The following is a 24,973-nucleotide window of genomic DNA, read 5'->3' as shown; positions in this document are numbered from 1 at the left end:
GCTGATCCAATTAGATATCATGTCCACCATAGATGTTGTCTTAGTCAGGGTTTGTATTTCTGCACAAACATCATGACCAAGAAGCAGTTGGGGAGGAAAGAGTTTATTTGGCTTACACTTTCATACTGCTGTTCATCACCATGGAAGTCAGGACTGGAACTCAAGCAGGTCAGGAAGCAGGAACTGATGCAGAAGCCATGGAGGGATGTTACTTACTGGCTCGCTTCCCCTGGCTTGCTCTGCCTGCTCTCTTATAGAACCCAAGACTACCAGCCCAGAGATGGTCCCACCCACAAGGGGCCTTTCCCCCTTGATCACTAATTCAGAAAATGCCTTACAGTTGGATCTCATGGAGGCATTTCCCCAACTGAAGCTCCTTTCTCTGTGATAACTCCAGCTGTGTCAAGTTGACAGAAAACTAGCCAGTACAGATGTGGATTCCCGATATGCAACATCATCACTGTGCAACAGTTTTAGAAGATTGATTCTCTTATTGTGCTTCTATTTTGGTACTGTTTCTGTCTGTATGCTAATGAGTGTCATCTCTAGTTAATGAGTTTATATATTTCTGAAAACATAAAAGTTCCTCCTTGTCTTGAATAACAGCAATGGAGTTGCAATCTTCATTGTCTGATGTCAGTGTCTACACACTCTTTTTACAGAGTACCAAAACTTTTTCGTACTTCCAATACCAACCTATGCATGTCTTTGATTATGAAGCTAGTATCTTGCAGAAAATGTAGTTAGGCTGAGTTGCATTTTAAATTTTATTTCCACTTTGTAAATCCCCAAGTTTTTAATAAAGACCTGATCATATTTGTGGTAAAAGTATTTTCTAATAACAAAAAGCTTTCTTTGAATATCTTGAGTATTGTATGTTACCTTACTTAGAAATGTGTCTCTCATTTTTAATATCACAGCGGCACCCTCAGTCATTTGGCTGAGATCAAGGGTAGCAGTGTCTGCTGCTGCTGACTGGTGTCTTTGACTATTTGTCTTATATACTGTAGTTCTTGCTCATTTTTTAGTGTAAATTATATTCAGCTATGTCCTCAGTGGTAACTGCAGGGATAACAATTTTCATCCTAAAACTATCAGGAGAAAATGTAACTGATTCTACTTTATCTCTAATAAATGTAAGAATAATTTTACAATAAAGGTGTATTATTTTAGTTCAGAGTTGAATTCCATTATGGCTTATTACAGAATTTTTGCTTTGCTTTATGTGTGGGTGGTGACTGGAATTCCTACAACTTCCCAGTACAGTTTTTCCTGTGTATATAGGTTGTAATTTAAGTAACAGGCTTGCCTTTGGTTGTTTCAGTATTTCAAAGACATTTTTCTTCATCTCATCTCCACTGCTTTTGTTAAGGAATCTCTTGCCAATCTTATGGAAACCTTATACAGAATAGATAATTTTTTCTCATTGCTTTGAGATTTAGTCTTTGTCTTTCAATGGGATAATTACAATATTCCCTAGTGTGAAGTTTATATTCCTAGAAGTAACTGCTTTTATTCAATTCATAAATTATTTTTTATTCAGTTTTAAGATCTGCAGTAGTCTGATTTTTGCCTTCCTGTCAGATCTGACATTCTCTCTGTGCATGTATTTGGTAGTTGATAACATTCTGCTATTCTCTAAAATTTGGTTTAATTTTTCTCCTTCATATTTATTTCTGTCACTTAAACTTATTTCTGTCGCTTCAATTTATTTTGAAATATATTGTTTATATCTGATGTTCTAATGACAAAAGAAAAAAGTCACTAGAAAAGTTTTAATTTCAGTTATTTTACTTTAAAATTTACTTTATTAATATATCTTGTTTATGTATTATGAATGTGGGCTTGCTACAATGTGAGAGCATTGTTAAGTTCAGTGGGTAAAGTTTTAGAACAGGGTCTTTTCTTTCATCTCATGTGGGTTCTGAGGATGAAGTCAGGCAGCCTGGACATTGCAGCCCCATGGTCCCTACTGAGCTGTTTTTATAATGCCTACCTCTTTACTGAGCATCTTAGGTTGTTTGGGCACCCACTTCCTCCTTGCTTCCCTTCTCTCTCTCTGTGACATTTTTATATCTGTGAATATTTTTAGGACAGAGGGTTTCTGATTTTCTCTGAAAACTCTAACATCAATAATTTTATGTGAACAAAGTCCATTGGCTTCACGGTGGCTAGAGCATATTGTGGTTTCCCTTTGAAAGCTTTTTAAGTTTCTGTAAGAATGGAAGAGGCTTGATATCCTAGTGTAGTTACTATGGAAATGAGTCTCTACACTTCTTTTGTACTTGTCCCTTCTCTCTTTCCTAATAGTTAAATTAATTTTCAAAGCCATTTATTAGAGTCTCTTTTTTTCCAGTACAAGTCCCCTGATCTGTTTCTTCAGCTTATGTTGAGTCAGAGTTTTGATAGAGGTTTCTTTTGATAATCATCTGTCTAAAGCTAAAAAGTGAGGGAGGGGAGAAGGGAGGAAGGATAAGGGGAGGGATTAGGAAGAAGCAATAAGAGGAAAGTAAAGAATAGCAATAATAACCACAGAGTAAAAAGAATGTGAAAGAAAAGTGAAGGAGCAGAAGAAGAAGGGAGCAAATAAGAAAAGAAAGGGCACCAAGGGGCTCTCCTATTGAGGGCCAGATATACACTAAACCTTCACTGATACCAAGAGGCAGATGAGTTATAACAAGAATCTGACTTGCAGTAGCATCTTCTCCACAGTTTTCTGACAAGCCCACCTCTCTCTCAAGAAGCTAGTGACTGTTCCTGCAGCATGGTGAGTAGGATTTCTCTTGCAGAGGAGAGAGGCAAGAGCCCTACTCTGAATAGTTACTTCTTCACTCACAGAGTAACCACCCATCTATACTTCAGGGACAGAGCTGTCGAGATGGGAGGAGCTCCATGGGACTTGCATTGGACTCTATCCATGAAGAAAGCACCACAAATTGAGGACCATCTATACCTAATCCCGTGTTCTTTGGTGGTTCAACTGAATTACTTCCTGAATTGGATTCCTGAGGATTCTTTTTTTTTTTTTCTTTATTTTTTTTATTACATATTTTCCTCCAATGCTATCCCAAAAGTCCCCCATAACCCCCCCCCCCACTTCCCTACCCACCCATACCCATTCTTTTGGCCCTGGCATTCCCCTGTATTGGGGCATAAAAAGTTTGCAAGTCTAATGAGCCTCTCTTTCCAGTGATGGCCAACTAGGCCATCTTTCGATACATATGCAGCTAGAGACAAGAGCTCCGGGGTACTGGTTAGTTCATCATGTTGTTCCAACTATAGGGTTGCAGATCCCTTTAGCTCCTTGGGTACTTTCTCTAGCTTCTCCATTGGGAGCCCTGTGATCCATCCAATAGCTGACTGTGAGCATCCACTTCTGTGTTTGCTAGGCCCCGGCATAGTCTCACAAGAGACAGCTATATCTGGGTCCTTTCAGCAAAATCTTGCTAGTGTATGCAATGGTGTCAGTGTTTGGAAGCTAATTATGGGATGGATCCCTGGATACGGCAGTCTCTAGATGGTCCATCCTTTCATCACAGCTCCAAACTTTGTCTCTGTAACTCCTTCCATGGGTGTTTTGTTCCCAATTCTAAGAAGGGGCACAGTGTCCACACTTTGGTCTTCATTCTTCTTGAGTTTCCACCTCACACCAGTCAGAATGGCTAAGATCAAAAATTCAGGTGACAGCAGATGCTGGCGAGGATGTGGAGAAAGAGGAACACTCCTCCATTGTTGGTGGGATTGCAAGCTTGTACAACCACTCTGGAAATCAGTCTGGCGGTTCCTTAGAAAATTGGACATAGTACTACCGGAGGATCCAGCAATACCTCTCCTGGGCATATATCCAGAAGATGTCCCAACCAGTAAGAAGGACACATGCTCCACTATGTTCATAGCAGCCTTAGAACCCATATGCCCCTCAACAGAGGAATGGATACAGAAAATATGGTACATTTACTCAGCTATTAAAAAGAATGAATTTATGAAATTCCTAGCCAAATGGATGGACCTGGAGGGCTTCATCTTGAGTGAGGTCACACAATCACAAAGGAACTCACATAATATGTATTCACTGATAAGTGGATATTAGCCCAAAACTTAGGATACCCAAGATATAAGATACAATTGCTAAACGCATGAAACTCCTGAGGGTTCTTAATGTTTTAAGGTCCCAGGTTTAGAACAGACAGAATAGGGGCCCAAAGTTGAGACAATGAGAAGGTGAATGGGAAATGTCCCCCCAGCCCAAGTGGCAGTAAAGTCAGCATACATCTTCACAGAAAAGGATACAACTACAACATGGAAAGCTATATTTGAACTTGATAACACATTTTCAAGTCACATGGCCTCAATAGGAATGGCACAGCATAGGAAGGAAACTGGTCATATCTGGCAATATCTGCTGCAGTATTACTCTTCAGGGAAAAAGTAGCTACAAAGCTATTTTTTAAAAATTACTATATGGAAAATACACATCTTCAGAATCCTAAAAGGCTGACACTTGATAAAGACCACTTATTTGCAAATGCCTCCATTCAATTCTAAGTGGTATTTAACATACTTTAGAGTTCCAGGGGAAAATGTCTGAATATAGATTTTCTTGTGCCATTTGTGTTATGATTATTTTCTGCCCTGGGCAGCTTCACTAGAGAACTATCACATTGTGATCAGGAGCCTTGAAGTCTGGGCACTGGCTCTATGTTGTTATCTGCAACAATTTTAACGCATGTCATAAATCACAAAGGAAAGTTTCTATTTTGAAATCAACAGAAACAATTAGGAACTGGTACACTAAGCCTAGTTTTGAAAGTCTGATGCTTGCAGGTCTTTGGTTCATTTAAACCTCAGAGCTTTCGAAGTTGTCAGGAAAGGAATATAATAGCATCTATCTTCAACAGTGATGGTGAGTTAGAGCTCTGAAAGAAAGTACAGCCTGTGGACCCAAATAATACTGTTTTGCATCTGTCTCAGCATTAAAAAAATGTGTCCAACTCCTTCATGGTACAGTTTCAAGTGCACTTGAAACTTTAGCGACTATCACCTCCCACGCACACACACCTTGCTTGACCCGTCAATTTTGTCCTCCCTTATAAATGAATGCCAGAGTCTAGACAAGTAAAACTCACTTTCTTCAGGTCAGTACCGTCTCCTGTTGCTTTCCCCCTCTCACTATTGTATGTCGAGCCTGAGAGTCAATGGGCTGAATTTTTGAGATAACAGATAATGATAACTTACCAATAAGTAGTCAACCTGTGTCCCCTACTGTCCTGTACTCAGGGGGAGTGTGTTCCTGACCAGGTGGGAATGTATCTTCTCGCCTACACCTTGAAGGATGATCAGTTACTTCCCTTTGCATAAATTTTCTTGTTTCCATCCCAATGAAAGAATAGTATGCTGGGTGGTGGTGGCACAAGCCTTTTTTCCCAGCACTTGGGAGGCAGAGACAGGCAGATATCTGAGTTTGAGGCCAGCCTGGTCTACAGAGTAAGTTCCAGGACAGCCAGGGCTATACAGAGAAACCCTGTCTGGAAAAATAAACAAACAAACCAAAAAAAAAAAAAAAAAGAAAGAAAGAAAAGAAAGAAAGAAAGAAAGAAAGAAAGAAAGAAAGAAAGAAAGAAAGAAAGAAAGAAAGAAAGAAAAGAATAGTACATTGAAGCTATACATAAAGTCTCATGTCTATTCCAGGGAAAACACTGAGTTTGGCTACCGGACTATCACGATCAAAGATTTTACCCCTATAGCTATCCTCATCCCCATATTGCACAAGCCTGGAGCCCTGTTCCTCTGTCATGTTCCCGGTCCTTCCTTTCTTTCTAAGAGGTTCTTTAGAAGACATCTACTCACACACCCTCTTTGTTCTTCATAAATGGGGGTCCACTTTATTGTTCCCCCACTGCTTTTCCCAATGTACTAATTTATCTGAAAAGAAATTATATAAATAAATTGGTGATTCCAACTTTTCTCAACTCAACTGTAGTGCATTTATACCTCAGGGGACCTTGAGATTTCAGGATGATCTGTTATAGAGATTACTCAGCTAAACTCCTCTTAGCAATACCACTAAAACAACTGAGTTTACCTCTTACACAAATACTTGGCCTATTGAATGTAAAGATTAGGAGGGGATATGTGTACAGGGATAGTGAACATCTTCCCTGCTGGTGGTAGAAATTTCCTAAGGACTTTAAGCTACTCAGCCATGCTTTCGTGGACAAGCAACTGTCCATATGTCCTGGCTTTAGGAACTTGGCTATCATGTGGTCTTAGTTAAACTGTTGGGTTATACCCATGTGTTTTTCTATACATGACCACAAGCAGACACTTGGGAAAAAACACATAGTTGGTTGCAGACTATGATGCAGATGTACAATGTTGGCCGAGAAAACATTCCCCAAACGCTTCTCCACTAGATATTAAAGGTACCCTTAAAGATTGAGAGAAACTAGAGAAAGGACTGAAGAAGCAGAAGGGGTTTGCAGTCCCATAAGAGTAACAACAATATAAATCAGCCAGTACCCCCAGAGCTCTCAGGGACTAAACCACCAACCAAAGAGTACACATGTAGGGACCTGTGGCTCCAGCTCCATATGTAGCAGAGGATGGCCTTGTAGGTCATCAATGGGAGTAGAGACCTAGGTCCTGTGAAGGTTCTATGCCCCAGTATAGGGGAATGCCTGGGCCAGCAAGCAGGAGAAGGTGGGTTGGTGAGCAGGGGGAGGGAGAGGGGTAGGGGGCTTTTGGAGGGGAAACCAGGAAAGGGGATAACATTTGAAATGTAAATGAAGAAAATATCTAATTAAAAAAGAAAAAAAGGTTGAGTCTTAACATTTCCCCCTTGATGTGCTCATTTTTCTACTATGGACAATGAAATAATTACATTTTCCATAAACCCAAGAGTAAGACACCTGTAACTCTGTGCCAGCTGATTGACCTTCAGTCCAGACACATTTTATGTTGGAGAAATTTGAAGGGGGAAATTGCTTTTTTCTCAGAGCCAGGGCAATCTTCTCCCTTTAGCTTCTGCTTCTGTCCACTTAGCAGTGCCTAGTAATCCTCATGTCCTCTCCAATAGCTGTGCAGTTCTGACTCACTGCACACCATTGTTCAGTTAATGTAGCAAACTGCTCTTGCCTCTATAGCTATATTCCTCCCTTTATAAATATTTAAAGTACGAGTTGTGAATGACATTCACATATGATGGTGACAGCAAAGAAATTAATTAGTACTGTCCTGCAGAATAGATCAACAGGAATGACTGTATTCTTAGGCAGGCCAGCTTCCCACTGGATCTCATTTTTATTCTACAACCTTGGAGGCTGAACCTGGGCAAAGGAAGAACACACTAAATAAAAACAAGTAGCTCTGCTCACAGAGGAATTAAAATCTTAAGCAGAGATTAGATTAGAAATCAACATAACAAAAGCACATGGAGTTCACCAGGGATACTTGGTGGTTTTGTTTTGATTTGTTTTGTTTTGTTTTGTTTTGTTCTGTTATTTTTGCTTTTGTTTTTTTATTCAAGGCTGAAGACTTGAAAACCAGACCCCCCCCTTTTTTTTTTTCCAGATTCCCTGTAGGATAGATTCTATTTCCCCATGGAATCTCAATAGCATATATCCTCGCTTCCAAAACATCTCAAGAGCAAGATAAAGTAGGGGGCAGAGCCCTGGCTTTGATACCTTGTCCAGAGCTTGGGGGTGAGTGAAAAGGGTGAAAGGAAATCCAAACACTCAGGTGCTGGTGTTGGAGATGAATCACAGAAGCAAGTTCACAGGGGAAGTGTTGTGTCTATTGATGATCCACTGCTATTTATCTCATCAATCTCCTTATTCTGGTCTTTCCCATACATGCTCACACATACTACCTCACCCCACATGTGAGGAATCTTAACAGGAACAGCATCCTTGGCAATCTTATTCCAAATGAAGTTGTGTGGATGCTGTACATACTCCAGAGTTGGATAAGGCATGACCTGTACAGCCCCAGATCCCTCAATCCATATGAATCAGATCTTTTGAAATTCCAAATCCTTTCATTTACTAAAGACACCATGCACAAAAACATAAAAATAAAAGAGCTCTTGTGGTTTTGTCAGATGCCCACACTGGTGTACCAAGGAGAAAGTCTCACCCTTTGGCTTAGACACATGAATACATTTTTATTTTCTTTCCAGCCTAGGTGGCTTGGTGACTCCTTGCTATAAGCATTAAGAGGAAGGTACTTCGAAGTCATAACCTGCCCTTGGCTTTGTGGTACAACACATAAAAGATTTTCTTGGTGGAAAAAAAAAAACTCTTCTATTTCTAAGTTGTGAGGTTTGAGTCTTAGTAACAAGGGGAGACGTGTTCAATTCTTCTGCTACATATACACATGTGTGTGACCTCACATCATCAGTTCTACCAACTTTCTGGTTCACAGCAGTTTGGTTCATGTGTGGGTATTTCATTGGAATATAACTACCTGATATCACATCACATATATGACCATTATTTTCTTGAAAGGGCAGCCGTTATGGTATCTGCTGTGTGTCTTTCAGCATAGTCCTAAGAGTCTGCATCCTGTAGCCTGCAATGAAGATTGGAATTTCTGATTTTTTTTTAATTTTTTTTATTTATTTTAGAAAAAGACATCAGTTTGAAGCCTAGGAATCCTGGTTAAAAGATGGTTTTGGTTGTTGTTCTGATTTTTTTGTTTGCTCTAATTAGTGATAAACTTAAAGATCTGTCAATTTGCATAGTCTTCTTATTGTGATCTCAAACTTCAAAAATAATAGAGGGGTCGATGGGCACAGAGTGCCCAGGAGATCCCCTTCAGGGTAAAAGCATTATCTGGGCATCTGATGGACTGAAGATGAAGCCTGCCAAAGATCTGAAGCATTTCTTGGTATCTCCAAACAGCAGAGGACTCGGGTGGATTACCCTTTCTAAACTCACGATCATAGAACCACTTCTTCCATCCTCTATGCATATTCAGCTATCTGTGAATTCAGCCACCAGAGCAACTAGACCAACTATATCATCTCCTTTACCCCTGCATAAAAACTGGGGCAGAGCTATAGAAGGCATATCACCAGTGGTCATAAAGATGTACTAGTGATAAATTCCGTTTTAGTTCTTTGAGTTCTAAACCCCTGAGCTTTCTGGTAGCCACACTATGCTAGCTGTTTTCTTTTTCTCTTCAAAGTGGAGGCACACAGAGTAACTTAGTCATCATGTGAATAGCAATAGCTCCATGGTGGAAATATCCAGGTATTCTTGTGAAGGAAGCCCCTCCTCAGAGGCCATGAAGAGGGAAAGAGCAGTTCTGGGTCTGCCTTGCCCTGGGTTATGTTATATTTATCTAGACACCTGGTTGTCATGAACAGGAAGCTCCTGTGCATTGTATTTCTCCTTATTCTGTGTGTATATTTCTCTTAGACCAACACTACACCAACCCCCCCTACACACACACACACACACACACACACACACACAGCTCAGATCATGCTGTCCATGGAGTAGAGTACAAACAGGGAAGTAAGCAGGGCAGGCAGGGATCTAACTTTTTACAAGGTTTCATGTTAGTTATTGAATAGGCAAGCAATGAGTAGACAGTACACATTCACAAAGTTGTAGATGTGGCAAGGAAATAAAGCAGGCATGTAGGTGTTGTGTTATGGGGTGAGCGTGAACTGTTAGTTGAGTTGTGAATCTAGACAAACAGATTTGCTCCTGCCTAGGAATCTGGTACAGGATAGACTAAGGGAAGAGCATTTGTGATAGCTGGCTTAGGGAATGCAAAGGACCTGAGTCAGAAGCAAGCTGAATGTAGTCAAAGAAGCTATGCAGACAAAACCTACATGTGGACACAAGGGCAAACATTAATGAAGGAAGGCAGATGGTTCCCTTTTTATTTACATAGCCCTATGAAATTCTTTATCTTCCTGTAGGAGCCATTGACATTGATCCCATGATTTATTCTCCATGTCTGGGTTACCTGAGTGGTCTTGTTCATTCCTGTATACTTGGCTCTTCACAATACAGGAACATAATATCCCTCAAGTGTTGGGATTAAAACTAACCAAGTGGCCAAGTACTCTTGGCTTCTGTGACTGACATTCAGCTGTTTCTTCACACACACAAATGCCATACTTTTCAAACTTCTTTCAGGGAAGGCTGTTGTTGCAAACTGTCTGAAGATATTCATTGGGAAAGACAGAGAGAGACAGAGAGACAGACTCAGAGACAGAGAGAGACATACAGACAGATACACACACACACACAGAGAAAGAGAGAGAGAGAGAGAGAGAGAGAGAGAGAGAGAGAGAGAGAGAGAGAGAGAGAGAGAGAGAGAGAGAGAGAGAGAGAGAGAGAGAGAGAGGTTGATATCTGATTGACAGGAAATAAAATTTCAGGGACATATTAGTTTATGTAGGATGTGCAAACTTACATTAAGATTTTCACAGAATGAATGTCTGAGATCAATGGATATTGGCCTTGAGAATTTTGAATGTCTGTGTTCTTCCTGCTCTTGAACTGTGTCATTTAAAATATACTATGACAATCCAGGTTTGCCACCAACATGAATGTGTCTTGTTGCTTGTTACCAGTGATAGCCTTCCATTATGAACCTTACTGTGTGCTTCTGCTTTCTCTATCAAATAATAGTTTGCTCTCCAATTATAGACAGCCACATTTTCAGCTACTCTGGTTAAGTTCGATTCTTGATTGCTCTGCTCATACTTTCTTAGATGTGTTAGTAGCAGTCAACATGGGATAACACTTCCTGAGGTTCTTTGAATGTTAACCAGTATGAACCAGGTCCTTCTATAACTACTCAGCCAAATTCTGTGCTCCAGGATCCTTACTGGTCAGATATTTGTGCTCAGAATGAGTATCTTGCACAGAAGATCTTCTCATCATAAAACACCATGCAGATAAAAATGAACATAATTCATGAATCAAAGGCTAACCTGTTTCCAACTTCAAAGTTTATCCAGTTATTAAATGAGACTGAGAACCTTTCAGATTCTGGCACATGGGTTTTGAGATTCTGCGACCATCTTTCCCCTCTGTAATATTGGAAACCAGGCACAGAACTGAGGCAGCAAAAGTACACATGGCACCCAGGAGAGCCTTCATGCATGTGAATTTCTGTCATCCATCACATGTCTAAGTGAGCCAGAACACATCACAGATGAGTCCCTGCTGCAGATGCCTTATGCTGGGAAAAAGAAGATGTACAGTAATACAGCCTGAAAAGTAATGATGAGGGCTCCAGGGAGGAACAAACCAAATGCACTTCATTTAGAACAGAGGTCTGAGCACCTCGGCAAGGCAGTGGCATGGCAATGTTTAGTCTGCTGATGGCTTTCAAAGCAGGGAGCTATCCCAGGGCCCACTCAGTTATACTTCCCCCCAGAAGGGTTTAAGCATCCTGAAGGTCAGGAGATGTCTATAGATGGTCAAATAGAGTACTCAACACAGACTCAGATTGTAACTGAAGGCTCCTCTCTGTGCAGTTCTTGCTTGCTCTCCTTCTCAGAACCCAAAGCACAGAAACCCCAGCCAGACGCCTATATCTTGATGCACATGCATTGTAGCCATACTTCTCAGCATCACAAACTCAGCAGATCACTTGGGCCAACAAGCTTCTCAGGAACAAATTGATGTCACTCCTGTCCTTTGGGTACCAAGTCAACAGAAAGGATGGTCCCATAATCATGTGATAACATTCATTATCTTTGATATTGTAACAGTAAGTGAACTTTTTTTCTGACTGATGAGTCTTTGTTACCACTTAATATAATAACCACTCAGGAATTTTCAAAGAATCTAACCCTCCCATTTACAGTTTAGCCTCAAGAACTTTCTGGAATCTTGGTGCAAGTCTCCACAGTGCTATAACTCGTTGAGTGCCTACAAAACCAGTATCCTGCAGATTATGTGCCCAGCTCAAGAAGTACCTCACCTCACTTAAATCACACTTTCAGCGGTTTGTCAGGGCCTGTATGGACTCGTGGGGTCTGAAACTAGGGAACCCTTCTATAGATAGCAGTTCTGAGAGTGTAAACAGCTTGGTAGTACTCTTAACCCTGTCTCTCCTTCAAAATGTGTTTGCCTCTTTATAACCTGGAGCCTTTGGACAGTGCACTCAGATAAACAGAGCACTTTCCCAATTGTCCTCAGGTAAATTGTGAGCTTCTTATTTGGTTGCCTGACAGGTGCTCTGTCTGTTCCCTCTTTTTCTTCAAGTTTAAACTCACTTATATCCCTTCTTACCAAAGGAAGCTTTTTTTCTGACCTTTGCTTTCTATTTGCTGCTCTGTCTCACTGTAAACCTGACTAAGAGCAGAGAGTAACGAGCATTCAAATGCTGCAGTGCCTTGAAATTCTTTTTCTACTTGACTTACTCCCCTCTTTTATAATTCAATCTCAGTTTTGCTTTATACAGTTAGATTGTCTGATAAAATGGAATGCTAAACCAGTTTCTTGTAGATTCCTTCTTCCTCTAACACATACCTGCCCCATGCCTACAAATCACATGAGCCTCCACTCTATGTTATCTGAATTCTGGAATTATGAGGCAACACTGAAATCTCTGGGTGAGCTCTTTTTAATGTATTCTAGACTTTATCTAACTTGGAGATCCAAATGTGTCCATGTTATCCCATAAACCAGAATCCAAGAAGTACAGCACACACACTCAGCATTACCAAAAACCACACTCTGTATTTAGCACTATATTCTCTGTTTATCTCTTTCCATATAGAAGGATATAACTGAGTGAAGCAATGTAGGAAAAGCAGAGAGGCTACAGAAGCAATCTGTAGAAGGGAGGAACATGGATAAAGACTTATGTTGACTCATCGTTTATAGAAATACATTTTATCAGGTCAAGAATGCTATCAATCTAGACACATGAGGCTGGTCACATTGCCTCTGTCCTTAAGAAGAATTCTCTGGAGATGGATTGTATTTCTGTTATGCTTACCCTTTCTTACAGGCCTGTGGGTGAGTTCCATCTGGGTCTTTATCATGGATCAATCACTGCAGATATTTACTTCAAATATCTTGCTTTTTGTGGCTATCATTTATGATAGTTTTTATGATGGTTAGTAGTTTTGTGTTTTAGATTAAAACTACGTAAAGCTATGAAGATTTATTTTTTACATTGTCATCTTTCTGAAAGATTATTGATTTATTTTAGGTCTCCAATCCATCTGGAATGGAATTTATAAATTGTATTGGACTGGAATCAATATTTATTTTTCCAGTTGGACATATAGTTGAAAAATACATCCTTTTCCGAGTGCTGACTGTTACCCGTCCTGTTACCAGTAGGAAGTACTGGCTTTGTTTTAAGTCTGGAATTGGCAGTTGGGTGGGTGTTGGAATTTTTCTTCTCTTCTTGCAGCTTATCTTAACTAGAATCAATCAAATTCCAGTTTAATGACTGCAATATTTCATTCAGACGTGACAGTAAAGATTATACACTCTCTTGTTTGATTCTTTCCCAAGCTGTCTCTGGATAGTCTTAGCCTCTAATACTAATCTAGTGTCCATCGCAGGCATGGAGACATTGAAAACTTCTTTGTTGATTACATAGTATAGCCAGGGATAATATTCTATTTGCTGAGAACTCTTGCAAATTTCTTGAAGTTTCAGTCAGAACCTGTGGGAAAGTTTGTCTAGTGATCAAACAAGATTTGTCCTGCAAAATGCATCATCCTAATAGATGCCCTGAAGGCTGCCTCAAGGTTCTCTCCTGGGAACTCTTTATGACCTGATGCCACATGATGGGTGTCAAACACTGATCACTTTTCAGCTAACATTTTGTGTTAGTTTCTCTTTTTCTTTTCTCCAATTTATAATCAAGCCTTCTCATTTTTATTATTTACCATGAAACAAGAATTGCTAGATAAACCAGGAAAGCTGTTTCCTTTAAAGCCTTTTCAAATCCCCACAGCTTTAATATCCACCTGTTACAGTATTATTGTTAGATTTAAATTTATTGGAAAATGAGCTTCTTATTAGTTCTTTAGTTTTTAAACTCATAAATCTCTTTCATTAAATGCATTTTAGTAATATTGTTTAAACTCTGACAATCATTTGATAATATTAACATGAAAGATTTGAGATCACTAAAACCTACGATAGTGACTTTTTTAAAGGCTGAAATGTAGTTGGAAATAATTAACTGTTTGCATTTAAACAAAGAAATATTGGATAATACATATATTCTAGTACTTATGCAACATACTGTAATCGAAGCAAGCTTAGGTTCCTTGGAAACTTCTGCCACAGTCCTAGTGTCAAAATATTTTAAAATGCACATTGTATTTGTGAAAAACTGTTCAACTGAGAGAGAAGGAAAGACTGCAAAGAATCTAGAAATTATTCCATGTCTGTCTCCAAACCAATTAGGTACTAACATTAACTAAAAAGGAGTGTTTTATTCTTGTCCATGTAGGTAATATTTTCACCAGAAAGGGACCTCGGGGAGTGATGCAGAGAGAGCAGTTAGCCTTTCCATACTTTAGTGACCATACTTTTGCACTGATTCACCTGAATTTTAGATTTTTCTAGACAGGCATATGTCTAGAGATAGCTAGAAAAGGAAAAACTATAATCACATGGAGACTAAGGAGATTTGCACTGAAGGTGTTTCTGCCATGATAGAGGGATGTGAGGAGGGACATGAAGGGAGGATCTCAGAGAGAGGTCCTTAAGCTAAGATGATGAAGGAAGGACCAGAGACATAGGAAGGGGTATTAGTGAGGCTGGAAAAGAAAAGAAAGGAAAAGGAAAGGAAAGGAAGGGAAAAGGAAAAAGTGAAAGGAAAAGGAAAAGGAAAAGGAAAAGGAAAAGGGAAGGGAAGGAAAGGAAAGGAAAGGAAAGGAAAGGAAAGGAAAGGAAAGGAAAGGAAAGGAAAGGAAAGGAAAGGAAAGGAAAGGAAAGGAAAAAAGAAAAGAAGAGAAAAGAAAAGGATACCTAATGTAAAAGGGGATCCGCAGATTGTGCATGAATCTTCATAGCAGAGTGTTCTCATAAAAAGCCTGATCCTGAAGCTCATTCCAAAGGATTGGCGTGTGGAACTAAGGTCAGAAATAGGAGTATATTAAGAGAATGCCTGAGGACTTGTACATACACACACACACACACACACACACACACACACACACACACACACTCACTTACTGCAGGGAAACAGGGGCAAGAGGGAACCATTCCTTCAGCCCATTTTCTCCTTTTCTCTGTAGAAGTTATTTTGTCTATAGCTGAAGCATGCACATTTTTTTTGTCAAGTGGCTAGCTTGCCATATATGAAACAATTCCATATAGAGGTTTTTGATGCTCATCATCTTCTTTGGAATGGGAAGGAGGTATTATCAGAAACAGACCTGTCTCATAGTCAAAAAGATCTTTTAATAATAAAACAACATTAAATGCCATATTCTGTAGATCTCCTGGGTTTTTAAAGACCAACTAGCTCTCTGTAGTATATCTGAATTGACAAATGTAGTTAATTCTTAGTTATTGAGTATTTGAATAACCTTTAAAACATCTTATTGTAACAAACTAAACTAGTATTTAATACGACTATGAATTTAATTGCCTGACCAGTAATTTGCATTTCTTAACCATTGCTAAGAGTTCATAACTTGCATTTTTACCATCTGTTTTTAATAGCAGATTTCCAAAGGACTAGAACTTTATATTGTATTTTTAAGAATTATTTAACTACAAAATACCTAAAATAAACTTTGAAAACGTTATGTGTATATATATATACACAAATATATATATATAATGTTTATATATATAAAACCTTAAATTTGTATCAATATATAATAATTCATATCAACATGAACAAAAACCTTAATTGAGAATACCAATAGATCTGTGTTGAAGAGAAGATTCAGTAATATAGTCCTCTATTTTCCCCATTTCTTTTTTAACACTAAAAAAAAAAGAAAAGGATAGAGATAAAGAATGGAAGAGAAAAAAGAAATCCCTGAATCTAATCTCTCTATTTACTCTTCTCCCTGTCCAAGTCCATAAGTAATTGGAACCTTACCCTTTGAATATACGACAAGCGTATGACATCTAGTGATTTCCCTCTTGAGAATGAGTGAAGTTCTCTTACAATTGCTTCCTGCTGATTTGGGGCATAGTCTGCCTTTTCCAAGACTCAATAAAATTAGAAAAATGGTTAGTCTTAAGAATAGTTATAATATTTGTTGTCCAGTCTCTATGTGCTGATAAATTTCAGAGTTTAACTGTAGTCCTGATTGGAAAATTCTGTCAAGTACAACCAAATGAGCTAGCTGTTTTGACATTGTCTTAGAAACAAGTCTTTATAGGAAATAGCATTGATGTAATCTAAAGTAGGATCAGAGAGGAAGCTGGAACAGTGAGTTGCAGCATTTCATCATCCTCAAGGGTGCATTTCATCAGAGCTTCATTCTTGGTTATTATTTTTTCTGTGAACATAAAGCTTTTAGATATAACATATATTTCTGTATCACCATAATGTATGGAGTGTGCACAGGGCTGTTAAAGATGATTTTATTCTCTTCGTTTGAATAGATGTTGACCATATAGCTAAAATCTATTCATTCCATATGAAATGATGGAATACAATTATAAGTTATGAGAATTCTGTACTCAATAAGATTATTTGCCATGCATAGATGAAATTTTGTCTGGAAATTTTTTTCTTTTTCAGTCAGTTTCAGAGCTGTCTAAAATTATATGGATCAGTAAATACATCACCTGTTTGTTTGATCCTTTTGATTTTTCTCTTTCTTGTCTATGGCCAGGGTCTTCTGGGATTCTTTGCTGGTCAAGTCTGTTCCTTATTATTTTAGATGGAATTTATAGCCTTTTCTTCTTTCCAGTTGACACAAACACAAAGCCTCTCTCCCAACCCCAACTTTTGTCCTTTTATTCAGAAGTTTGAGGTCATCATAAGTATAGATGGATCTTTTCTTGCAGACCCTGTTCTATTCACTTCTGCTCCATTTGAACTTCTATTAAAGAAGTTGAACAATGCCACCATTACCGTTAAAATTCAACCATATTCATGTTGATAACACAAACAAGACTTTATGTGGTCCAAATATAGTCCTTTACAATGATATGTATTTATAATTAATTGTTGAGACAGTGTTTGTGTAGCCTGGGATGTCCTCATGAGAGACCTATCTATCTCTGTCTTTGTGAATAAATATGACTATATTCCAATTTGTTTTTATATAAATTTGAGATTGATATGTATTTTTTAATTACTAAGGATATTTCTTCTTACTATTAAGCAAAAACGTACATTTCTCCCTATTTCCAGCTCTTGCTTAGAAGGATGTGCAAGAATTTCTTACTTCCTACAAACCTCTTATCATCACCAATTTATTCTTATGTTTCACAATCATCCTTGTCCTTTCCTGGGTTAATACTGAATAAAGGACCTATGAAAATAAGTAAGGTCTAGGTATCAACATCGGAGGTATGGGTGTTTCTGCAGTTCCAATCCCAAGGATTTTCTTTAGTTATTCCACCACTCTGATACAATATTTTCTTTCTTCCACACAGAGTAGCTTACCTGTGAAATGAGGACACTGTTAGTGAAAATATCTCTGTGTTCTACCCTCTGCTATATTACTATTTTCTTCAAGTGTCATTTAAACTACATTTATAAATGAGTTCTATTTTCAGCAGCACAACTCTATGGCCTTAAGTCCTTCTGTAGCATAGCTTTCCTATTAACAAAGAACAAGCTCAAGTCCATTCTTAGAAGACAAATCATGGTGCTCCCTATCATTGTTACCACATGTTGGAATAACTTAGCTGTATTGAAACTGTGTGCACTACAGTTACATTTATAATATTGATTTTGTATGCAACTCCAACTCTCTAACAAAGAACTGATGGACAGAGGGGTTTCAGCATTCATTAATAGAAAATCTGTTCCGGTATTGTTGAAAATTGAAGCTGGTCTTTTAGTGTGAGTTCACAAATATGGCTCTATGATTCTCTTCCATTCCATCTTCTGTTATTCTCCTGTTACTCTTCTGCTATCCTTGAACACTGATGAATACTGCTGCTTTAATAATCATGTACATACTCCTATAATATATCATTAAAGACTTTGATCAAAATGTCAGGGATTTTCTTCAAACTATTGCTTGATGATGACTAAGATTACATGTTATTTTGTGTTTTTCTTCCCAGGTCAGAACTGTGGTGGCCTGGTACAGGGACCCAATGGCACCATTGAAAGTCCTGGCTTTCCTCATGGGTACCCCAACTATGCCAACTGCACCTGGATCATTATTACTGGGGAGCGCAACAGGATCCAGCTATCCTTCCATACATTTGCCCTAGAAGAGGACTTTGACATTTTATCTGTCTATGATGGACAGCCCCAGCAGGGGAACTTGAAAGTGAGGTAAAGTACTAACTTTTCCTATCATCCTATCATCTGAGTAGTGGTGTGTTTGCTTTCTCCATTTTGAAATATTCCTATAAGTGATATTCAACATTATTTAACAGAAAATTATTCTATTATAAAGAAACACAAGGGGAAATGTCTCAGTCATATGGTGAATATTTATTTCTAACTTGCAAATCTATTATTGAATAGAGTTTTAAACTGCTTAAGATCTGCTCAGGAGGAAAAAAAAAAAGATCTGCTCAGAGGTATTGTCAACGTAATTAAAATAAATCACAAGGGGCTTTAGTTTGCAAAAAGTTCTCCTTTTCAAAGAAAAGGAAAAAACGGATTAAGTGCAAGATTCAACTGAAAGAGTAGCAAAACAACTGCTTGACCTTGAGAGGGCAGGAGAAGGAGAACTCTCAGCAACACTGAATTCTAGAAAACCGTGGATGAGACAGTTGTCATTTCTACGTATTGTGATCATGTCCTTTTCATCTGCAATTTCTACGACAAGGAAAAACAACCTTACTGGCTTGATTTTTATATTATATTTTTCCATTCATCAAATAAGATATCACGCAATTAATTTTCAATTGGTAAAGGAAAGATGATATTCCTTAGGAAAACAATCAAGTTTTCTCAACTATATTTAGAAAATGTACATTGCATGATTTTTATGGCTGTGCTGTAGTCAATTGTAGGCCCTCTAAAATGCTAGATAAGGACTCTGCCTCCCAGATCTACTTGCAACCCTAGTCAACAGAGTAATATGCACATGTAAGAACCTTTATAATCTTGGTTTCTCATTCTCCATTACTGAATTGTGCTTACTAACTGGGTTTTTATAGCATGATTGACAGTAATCAGAAAGAATAAGGATGCTGAGGTGGAGAAAAAGATATTACTATTATGGATAGCAGAAACACGCATCCACCTTAGACAACTTATTCAAATCTTTGTGGAAGGCAAGCAACTCTCACTAGAAATTAACTGTGTATATAGTTGAGAGATTTACATCACTACGAAATACACCATTAACATGTTCAACAGAATTACATTCAAATATATTTATTTGTATGCTGATTCATATACAATATCAGCAATCGAGGATATCAATAGTCTGCCTTTAGAAAACACTTTTTGCATGCTTCCATGGATCATGCAAGGACTATCCTCACTTCTTTATGAGTTAGGTGAATTTTCTTTCTCTTGCATATAGTGCATGGTTTGTTCTGTCACTCACTGGGAGTGTGGGCAGAGTATCTACTTACATGGCCCTGATACATTGAATATGAATTCTTCTGAATATTGATTACTCATTTGCCTTTAACATGTAAGGGTTGAGCCTGTTAGTAGTTGGAAAAGCAGAATTAGAGCAATGATGACAGAGTAAAGGAGATGAATTGTGGGATGTTGTTCATTCTAATATCAACACACATAACTGTGGGAAAATTAATTATTTTCACTTCTATGAAAATGCTTACTCAATATATACTCATAAATACTTCTTTTTTTCTAATAATAGTTTTCTATATTTTTTTCACACACTCTGTTTCACATGTTAATTTGATTGATACCTGTCTCATAATTTTCATCATTTTGTTGTGATACTATTGATATCATTTTATGTTAATAAAGTCAAGAATACTTTTCTTCCCTTGCTTACTGTTGCAATAGGAGTGGTGATGGGAATACTGATTAAAACCATGAGGCTTCTTGCAGTTTGCAATGTGGACCCATTGAATAGTACACATTTAGATGTCTATGTGCAGGAAACTGCATAAGTATTCATGAGGTGACATGCAATATTGCCATACTGCTTCTTCTCAGCAGTATTTACAGTGGGGAATCATAGAGAGGCAAAGAAGAAGAAGAAGAAGAAGAAGAAGAAGAAGAAGAAGAAGAAGAAGAAGAAGAAGAAGGAGGAGGAGGAGGAGGAGGAGGAGGAGGAGGAGGAGGAGGAGGAGGAGGAGGAGGAGGAGGAGGAGGAGGAGGAGGGGGAGGAGGAGGGGGAGGAGGAGGAGGAGGAGGGGGAGGAGGAGGAGGAGGGGGAGGGGGAGGAGGAGGAGGAGGGGGAGGAGGGAGAGGAGGAGGAGGGAAAAAGAAGAAGAAGAAGAAGAAGAAGAAGAAGAAGAAGAAGAAGAAGAAGAAGAAGAAGAAGAAGAAGAAGAAGAAGAAAGAGCAAGAACAACAAGAACAAGAACAAGAAAAACAAGAACAAGAACAACAAGAAGGAAGATGAAGAAGATGAAGATGACTGGGCCCTCCAGTTACTCTGCCCCTTTATGCTTCACTGGGGCTGAAACTGCGCAGTAGTCACATTTGTACCTGAGTATATTCTAAAGGCTGAATGCTGCTTCTATCTCAATGCTGCATTATCTGAATCCTTTCTGCTCCACATCTAGAGGCCTCTGTTTAGCCCCAGTTTAGGAATGTAGGAACACCTTTGGAGTCTCTTCTAACACAAGCTGGATAAACATTTGAAAAGTTATCCTACCCTGGTACAACTCATTGCTACCCACATGCCTCTTGGCATGCAGGAAATAGGACTGTGAGTGTTGTCAGAGAAGTCAAAGGAAAGAGTAATTCTCTTTCACTGTTAAGCCATAGTTGATGGCTAAGATAACTATTCTAGTTAGTACCAAACTCTAGTTGGGGAGGGCAGTACTGAAATTCATGTTATTCTTTCTCCTTTACATCACAGGGTTTGTTTTGTTTTTGTTTTGTTTTTTTCTCTCAAAGACAATTTGCCAAGAGCACTTAAAACAAATGGATTCTCAGATTCTCAGAAAGAACTCTTGGGGACATGATTCGTGTGTTGTTTCTGACTCACGTAAGCTATGATGAGAGTAGCCTCCGAGAGCTGCCAAGTGCTACTTGCAGTAAAAAGGATGTTTGCATTTTCTCCAAACATGCACTGAGTAAAACTTTTTCCCTATTCCTTTTTATTAGATATTTTCTTTATTTACATTTCAAATGTTATCCCCTATCCTAGTTTCCCCTCCGAAAATCCCCTATCCCCTACCTCCTCCCCCTGCTCCCCAACCCACTCACTCCTGCTTCTTTGCCCTGGCATTCCCCTATACTGGGACATATAACTTCGCAGGACCAAGGGGCTCTTCTCCCATTGATGACCAACTAGGCCATCCTCTGCTACATATGCAGCTAGAGACACAAGTCCCACCATGTGTTTTCTTTGATTGGTGGTTTAGTCCCAGGGAGCTCTGGGGGTACTGGTTAGTTCATTTTGTTGTTTCTCCTATGGGGCTGCAAACCCCTTCAGCTCCTTGGGTATTTTCTCTAACTCCTTCAATGGGGACCCTGTGCTCCATCCAATGGATCACTGTGAGCATCCACTTCTGTATTTGCCAGGCACTGGCAGAGCCTCGCACTGAGTAAAACTTAACAGGTGTTTTGTGGAGCACTTTGATTACCTGCTTTTAAAGAACAAAAGAAACTTTTTTCATTGTCATAGCAAGGGATATTTTTCTAGGTAAATTCAAGTACATACCTATTCTCCAACTAAGAAAAAGTCGGGGTTTTGCTTAGAGTTATTGGTTGCTCTGTAATTTGTCTACAGCTCAGCAATACATATGTTACAACATTTAAAATGTATCTTAAAATATCATTAATAATTAGGACCACCAAGATGTAGTTGTGATTAAAGACATTTACACCCTGATGATCCAATTTCAGCCCATAGAATCCACATGATAGAAAATAAGAAGTGATTCCTACAACTGTCCTCTGACCTCTAACCCACAATCACATTCCTGACAGGTGTGCCTGCTTAGTTTTGTTTTTTGTTTTTTTGGTTTTTTTTGTTTTTTCACTTCCTAAATGCAACATATATGTCTGAGCCCCAGCCAGGTGACAGTAGTATGCCTCCTCCTGTGATGACTGGTGTCAGCCTGTAAATGTTCCTTGAATCCTTGTTGGGTAAGTCTGTTCCAAAGTGAATATGATTAGGACTAATGACTTTGGTCAATGTTCACCTAACACAAAGATAAGTGGATGACATTTTCTTTATGTGTTCAGGGGCAATGTTCCCCATGGTGACTGGTGGGCTCTCTGACTTTGAAGAAGTATTTGTTTGTCCCAAATCAGGAAATAACTGAAGGTCTCATCAATTTTCAACCATAATTCCATAGTTATATCAGAGGTTGGACAGAAGGACATCCATCCAAATCTCAAAAGTGAAACAGAATGAAAAGCAGGAGAGAATGAAGACATTGTTTTATGTTCCCCATGAGTTGGGAGACTAAGGAAAACAGCCACGGCATTTAGTCTCCTTTGGTCCCCTGAGTTCATAGATTATCCCTGATTTTCTGCAATGATCACAATAGTGGGAAAGGAATGTGAGTGTTGGAGCATTGGAGACAGGAAATCTTGCATTTGCATTGTTAATATACCGCAGGTTTTCTAATTATTCAAACTTGGGATGGCATCCTTGAGTAGGTTAATCACTGAGAGCTCTGCTAGTGCTAACTCTGCAGATGGTAGTGTGACAGTATGACAGTTCAGAGGCCTGGGGAGGGTTCAACTACACAATAAGGACATTAGATTTGAGATGCAGCTTAGCTGAATGTCTGTCTTCCTGCTCCTACTGTCACTATGAGGTCTCAAGGGGGCAATTTGTGGATCAATGGCCAGATAAAAATCAAAGTCATGCTATTTTTAACTGGAATGGTGACACATACCTTGATTAAGGCTTGGGTAGCCATGGGTTGAGCTGTTGTGGATGCTGCTCAGAGATGCTGTCCTCATGCTAACCCCACATGTAGATCCTGCCTTGGCCAGTCACAAGGTCAGGAACTGAAGAGGATGATCTGTATGTCAGGAGATTACAAGGCCTGGGGGTTACAGTGGCAGAGATCCTGATAGTCACATTGTCTTTTAGCTCCAAGTTTCTCATCCTTCAGCACCTGGTCACCTAATTATTGCTCAGGATGAAACTCAGTTGGCAGAGAGTTCTTTACTGTATAGGTATAGGCATAGGTATAGGTATAGGTATAGGTATAGGTATAGGTATAGGTATAGGTATAGGTGTATGTGTATGTAATGTATGAGGCCCTGAGTTCAGCACCAAACATCACATAAAACTGGGAACAAAAGCATATCTGGCTGTTTGGAGTAGAGCAAAGCTAACTGTTATATACAAGTATGGAATTCAGAAGTAGACATAAATGTCTATAGTAGTCTTGCCTACCCTTTCACTCAGTAATTTTGGTGTGGGGCTAAGCTGAAGGTGTATATACTTATATATTCATTTTTTGTTTCTTTTTTCTTGAGGCAATATGTCATTATGTAGCAAAAGATGGTCTTGGAGTTTTAGAAACCCCCCTTGCTTCTGCCCTCCCCCAACTCCTTCCCTATGGCTCTCTTTCTCCCTCCCTCTTGTTTTTCTTCTCTACATATACCTCACAAGAGAGATGTGGTACAGTCCAAGACATTTCAGGCTGTTGTAGTTTGTTGGAAGAGTTTACTGGCATCTATCAGGTACAAATCATCAATGATGATAAGTTACTGGACAGCATGCAGGACAGCCCTTGTGTGGCATAGGATTATCTGCCATAAAATGTCAAAAAATATTAAGTGCAAGCTGTGAATGACAGCCCTGTCTGTGATTGTAAGAACCCTGACTCTACCTTAACTATTACACTATTTTCTCATTCAGAATCCAGGACTGAAGGAGGTAAACTAGAACCTGCCAAGGCAGGTTCCTGTACTGGAGTTCCTGTACAATGAGCTGAGATAGTTCAAGGGAGAACTGAAGGGAAGTGTGAATCTGAACTTTCACATACAAGGAAGTGGGCTGTCCTCCACTGTAGGCATAATGAAAGCTCTTCACGAATCATTTTTACATTCTCTTTGAAAAGGCAATAAAATTATCATACTTTTAGACCTTGGTTTCTGGGGAAAAAAGAGAAGAGAATGTGTCAAAAAGTCAGAATGGCATTAATTGACTTTTATTCTTCAAGGTGGGGGATCTGTAAAAATAGTTTGTTAAAATAGCTTACTGGGAAGCTATCTGTATTAATAAGAAATAAGAGCTATAAATGGATTTCCAGGACAGGAAGAGCTTCATGTGAATGACCATACTTCTAGTTGAATGATTGATTTTTTTTTTCTGTTTAAGATTCATCTCTTCCCTTCCCTCATTTTGAACATTGATTGGCAAAGCCAGTTTCTAACTTTTCCTATGTAGATGATTAACTGTGAGCATGGTAAAATCTAAATTTTCATTGAACAATTACTTACAAAATAATTTTCAAAAGAACAAGAGGTAAATACAGAGATATTGTCTCCTTCTAAGTCATCTATTTTTAAATTTAAAATATAAAAATTACATTTCCCCATAATAAACATACCTTTACTTCTGCAATGAAATATGCTACACCCTGTATCTGAATACAGTAAAAATAAGCAAAGAAGCGGAGGCCCAGGTTAGTTTCCCCTTAGCTGAGTCTCTCCTAGCTTGAGTCACAATGTCTGAAATAACTTGAACTCTTACGCCTGCCCTTGATTAGTGAACAAATTTCAGAAAGGGGGA

General features: G+C 38.8%; 1 protein-coding gene across 1 annotated transcript in view; it reads left to right on the top strand.

Annotated features, from left to right (window-relative positions):
• Window positions 1-24,973, top strand: part of Csmd1 (CUB and Sushi multiple domains 1) — a 1,626,901-nt gene that overhangs the window by 287,393 nt on the left and 1,314,535 nt on the right. The window contains exon 2 of the mRNA XM_085844142.1: window positions 18,216-18,432. Coding sequence (XP_085700268.1) covers window positions 18,216-18,432 — 217 coding nt within the window. The remainder of the gene's footprint in view (window positions 1-18,215; window positions 18,433-24,973) is intronic.

Source organism: Mus caroli, unplaced genomic scaffold (assembly GCF_978045245.1).
Source record: "Mus caroli unplaced genomic scaffold, Mus_caroli_1 scaffold_10, whole genome shotgun sequence".
Classification (NCBI taxonomy): Eukaryota; Metazoa; Chordata; class Mammalia; order Rodentia; family Muridae; genus Mus; species Mus caroli.
The sequence above is the reverse complement of the archived record's forward strand: the minus strand, read 5'-3'. Positions and strand labels throughout refer to the sequence as shown.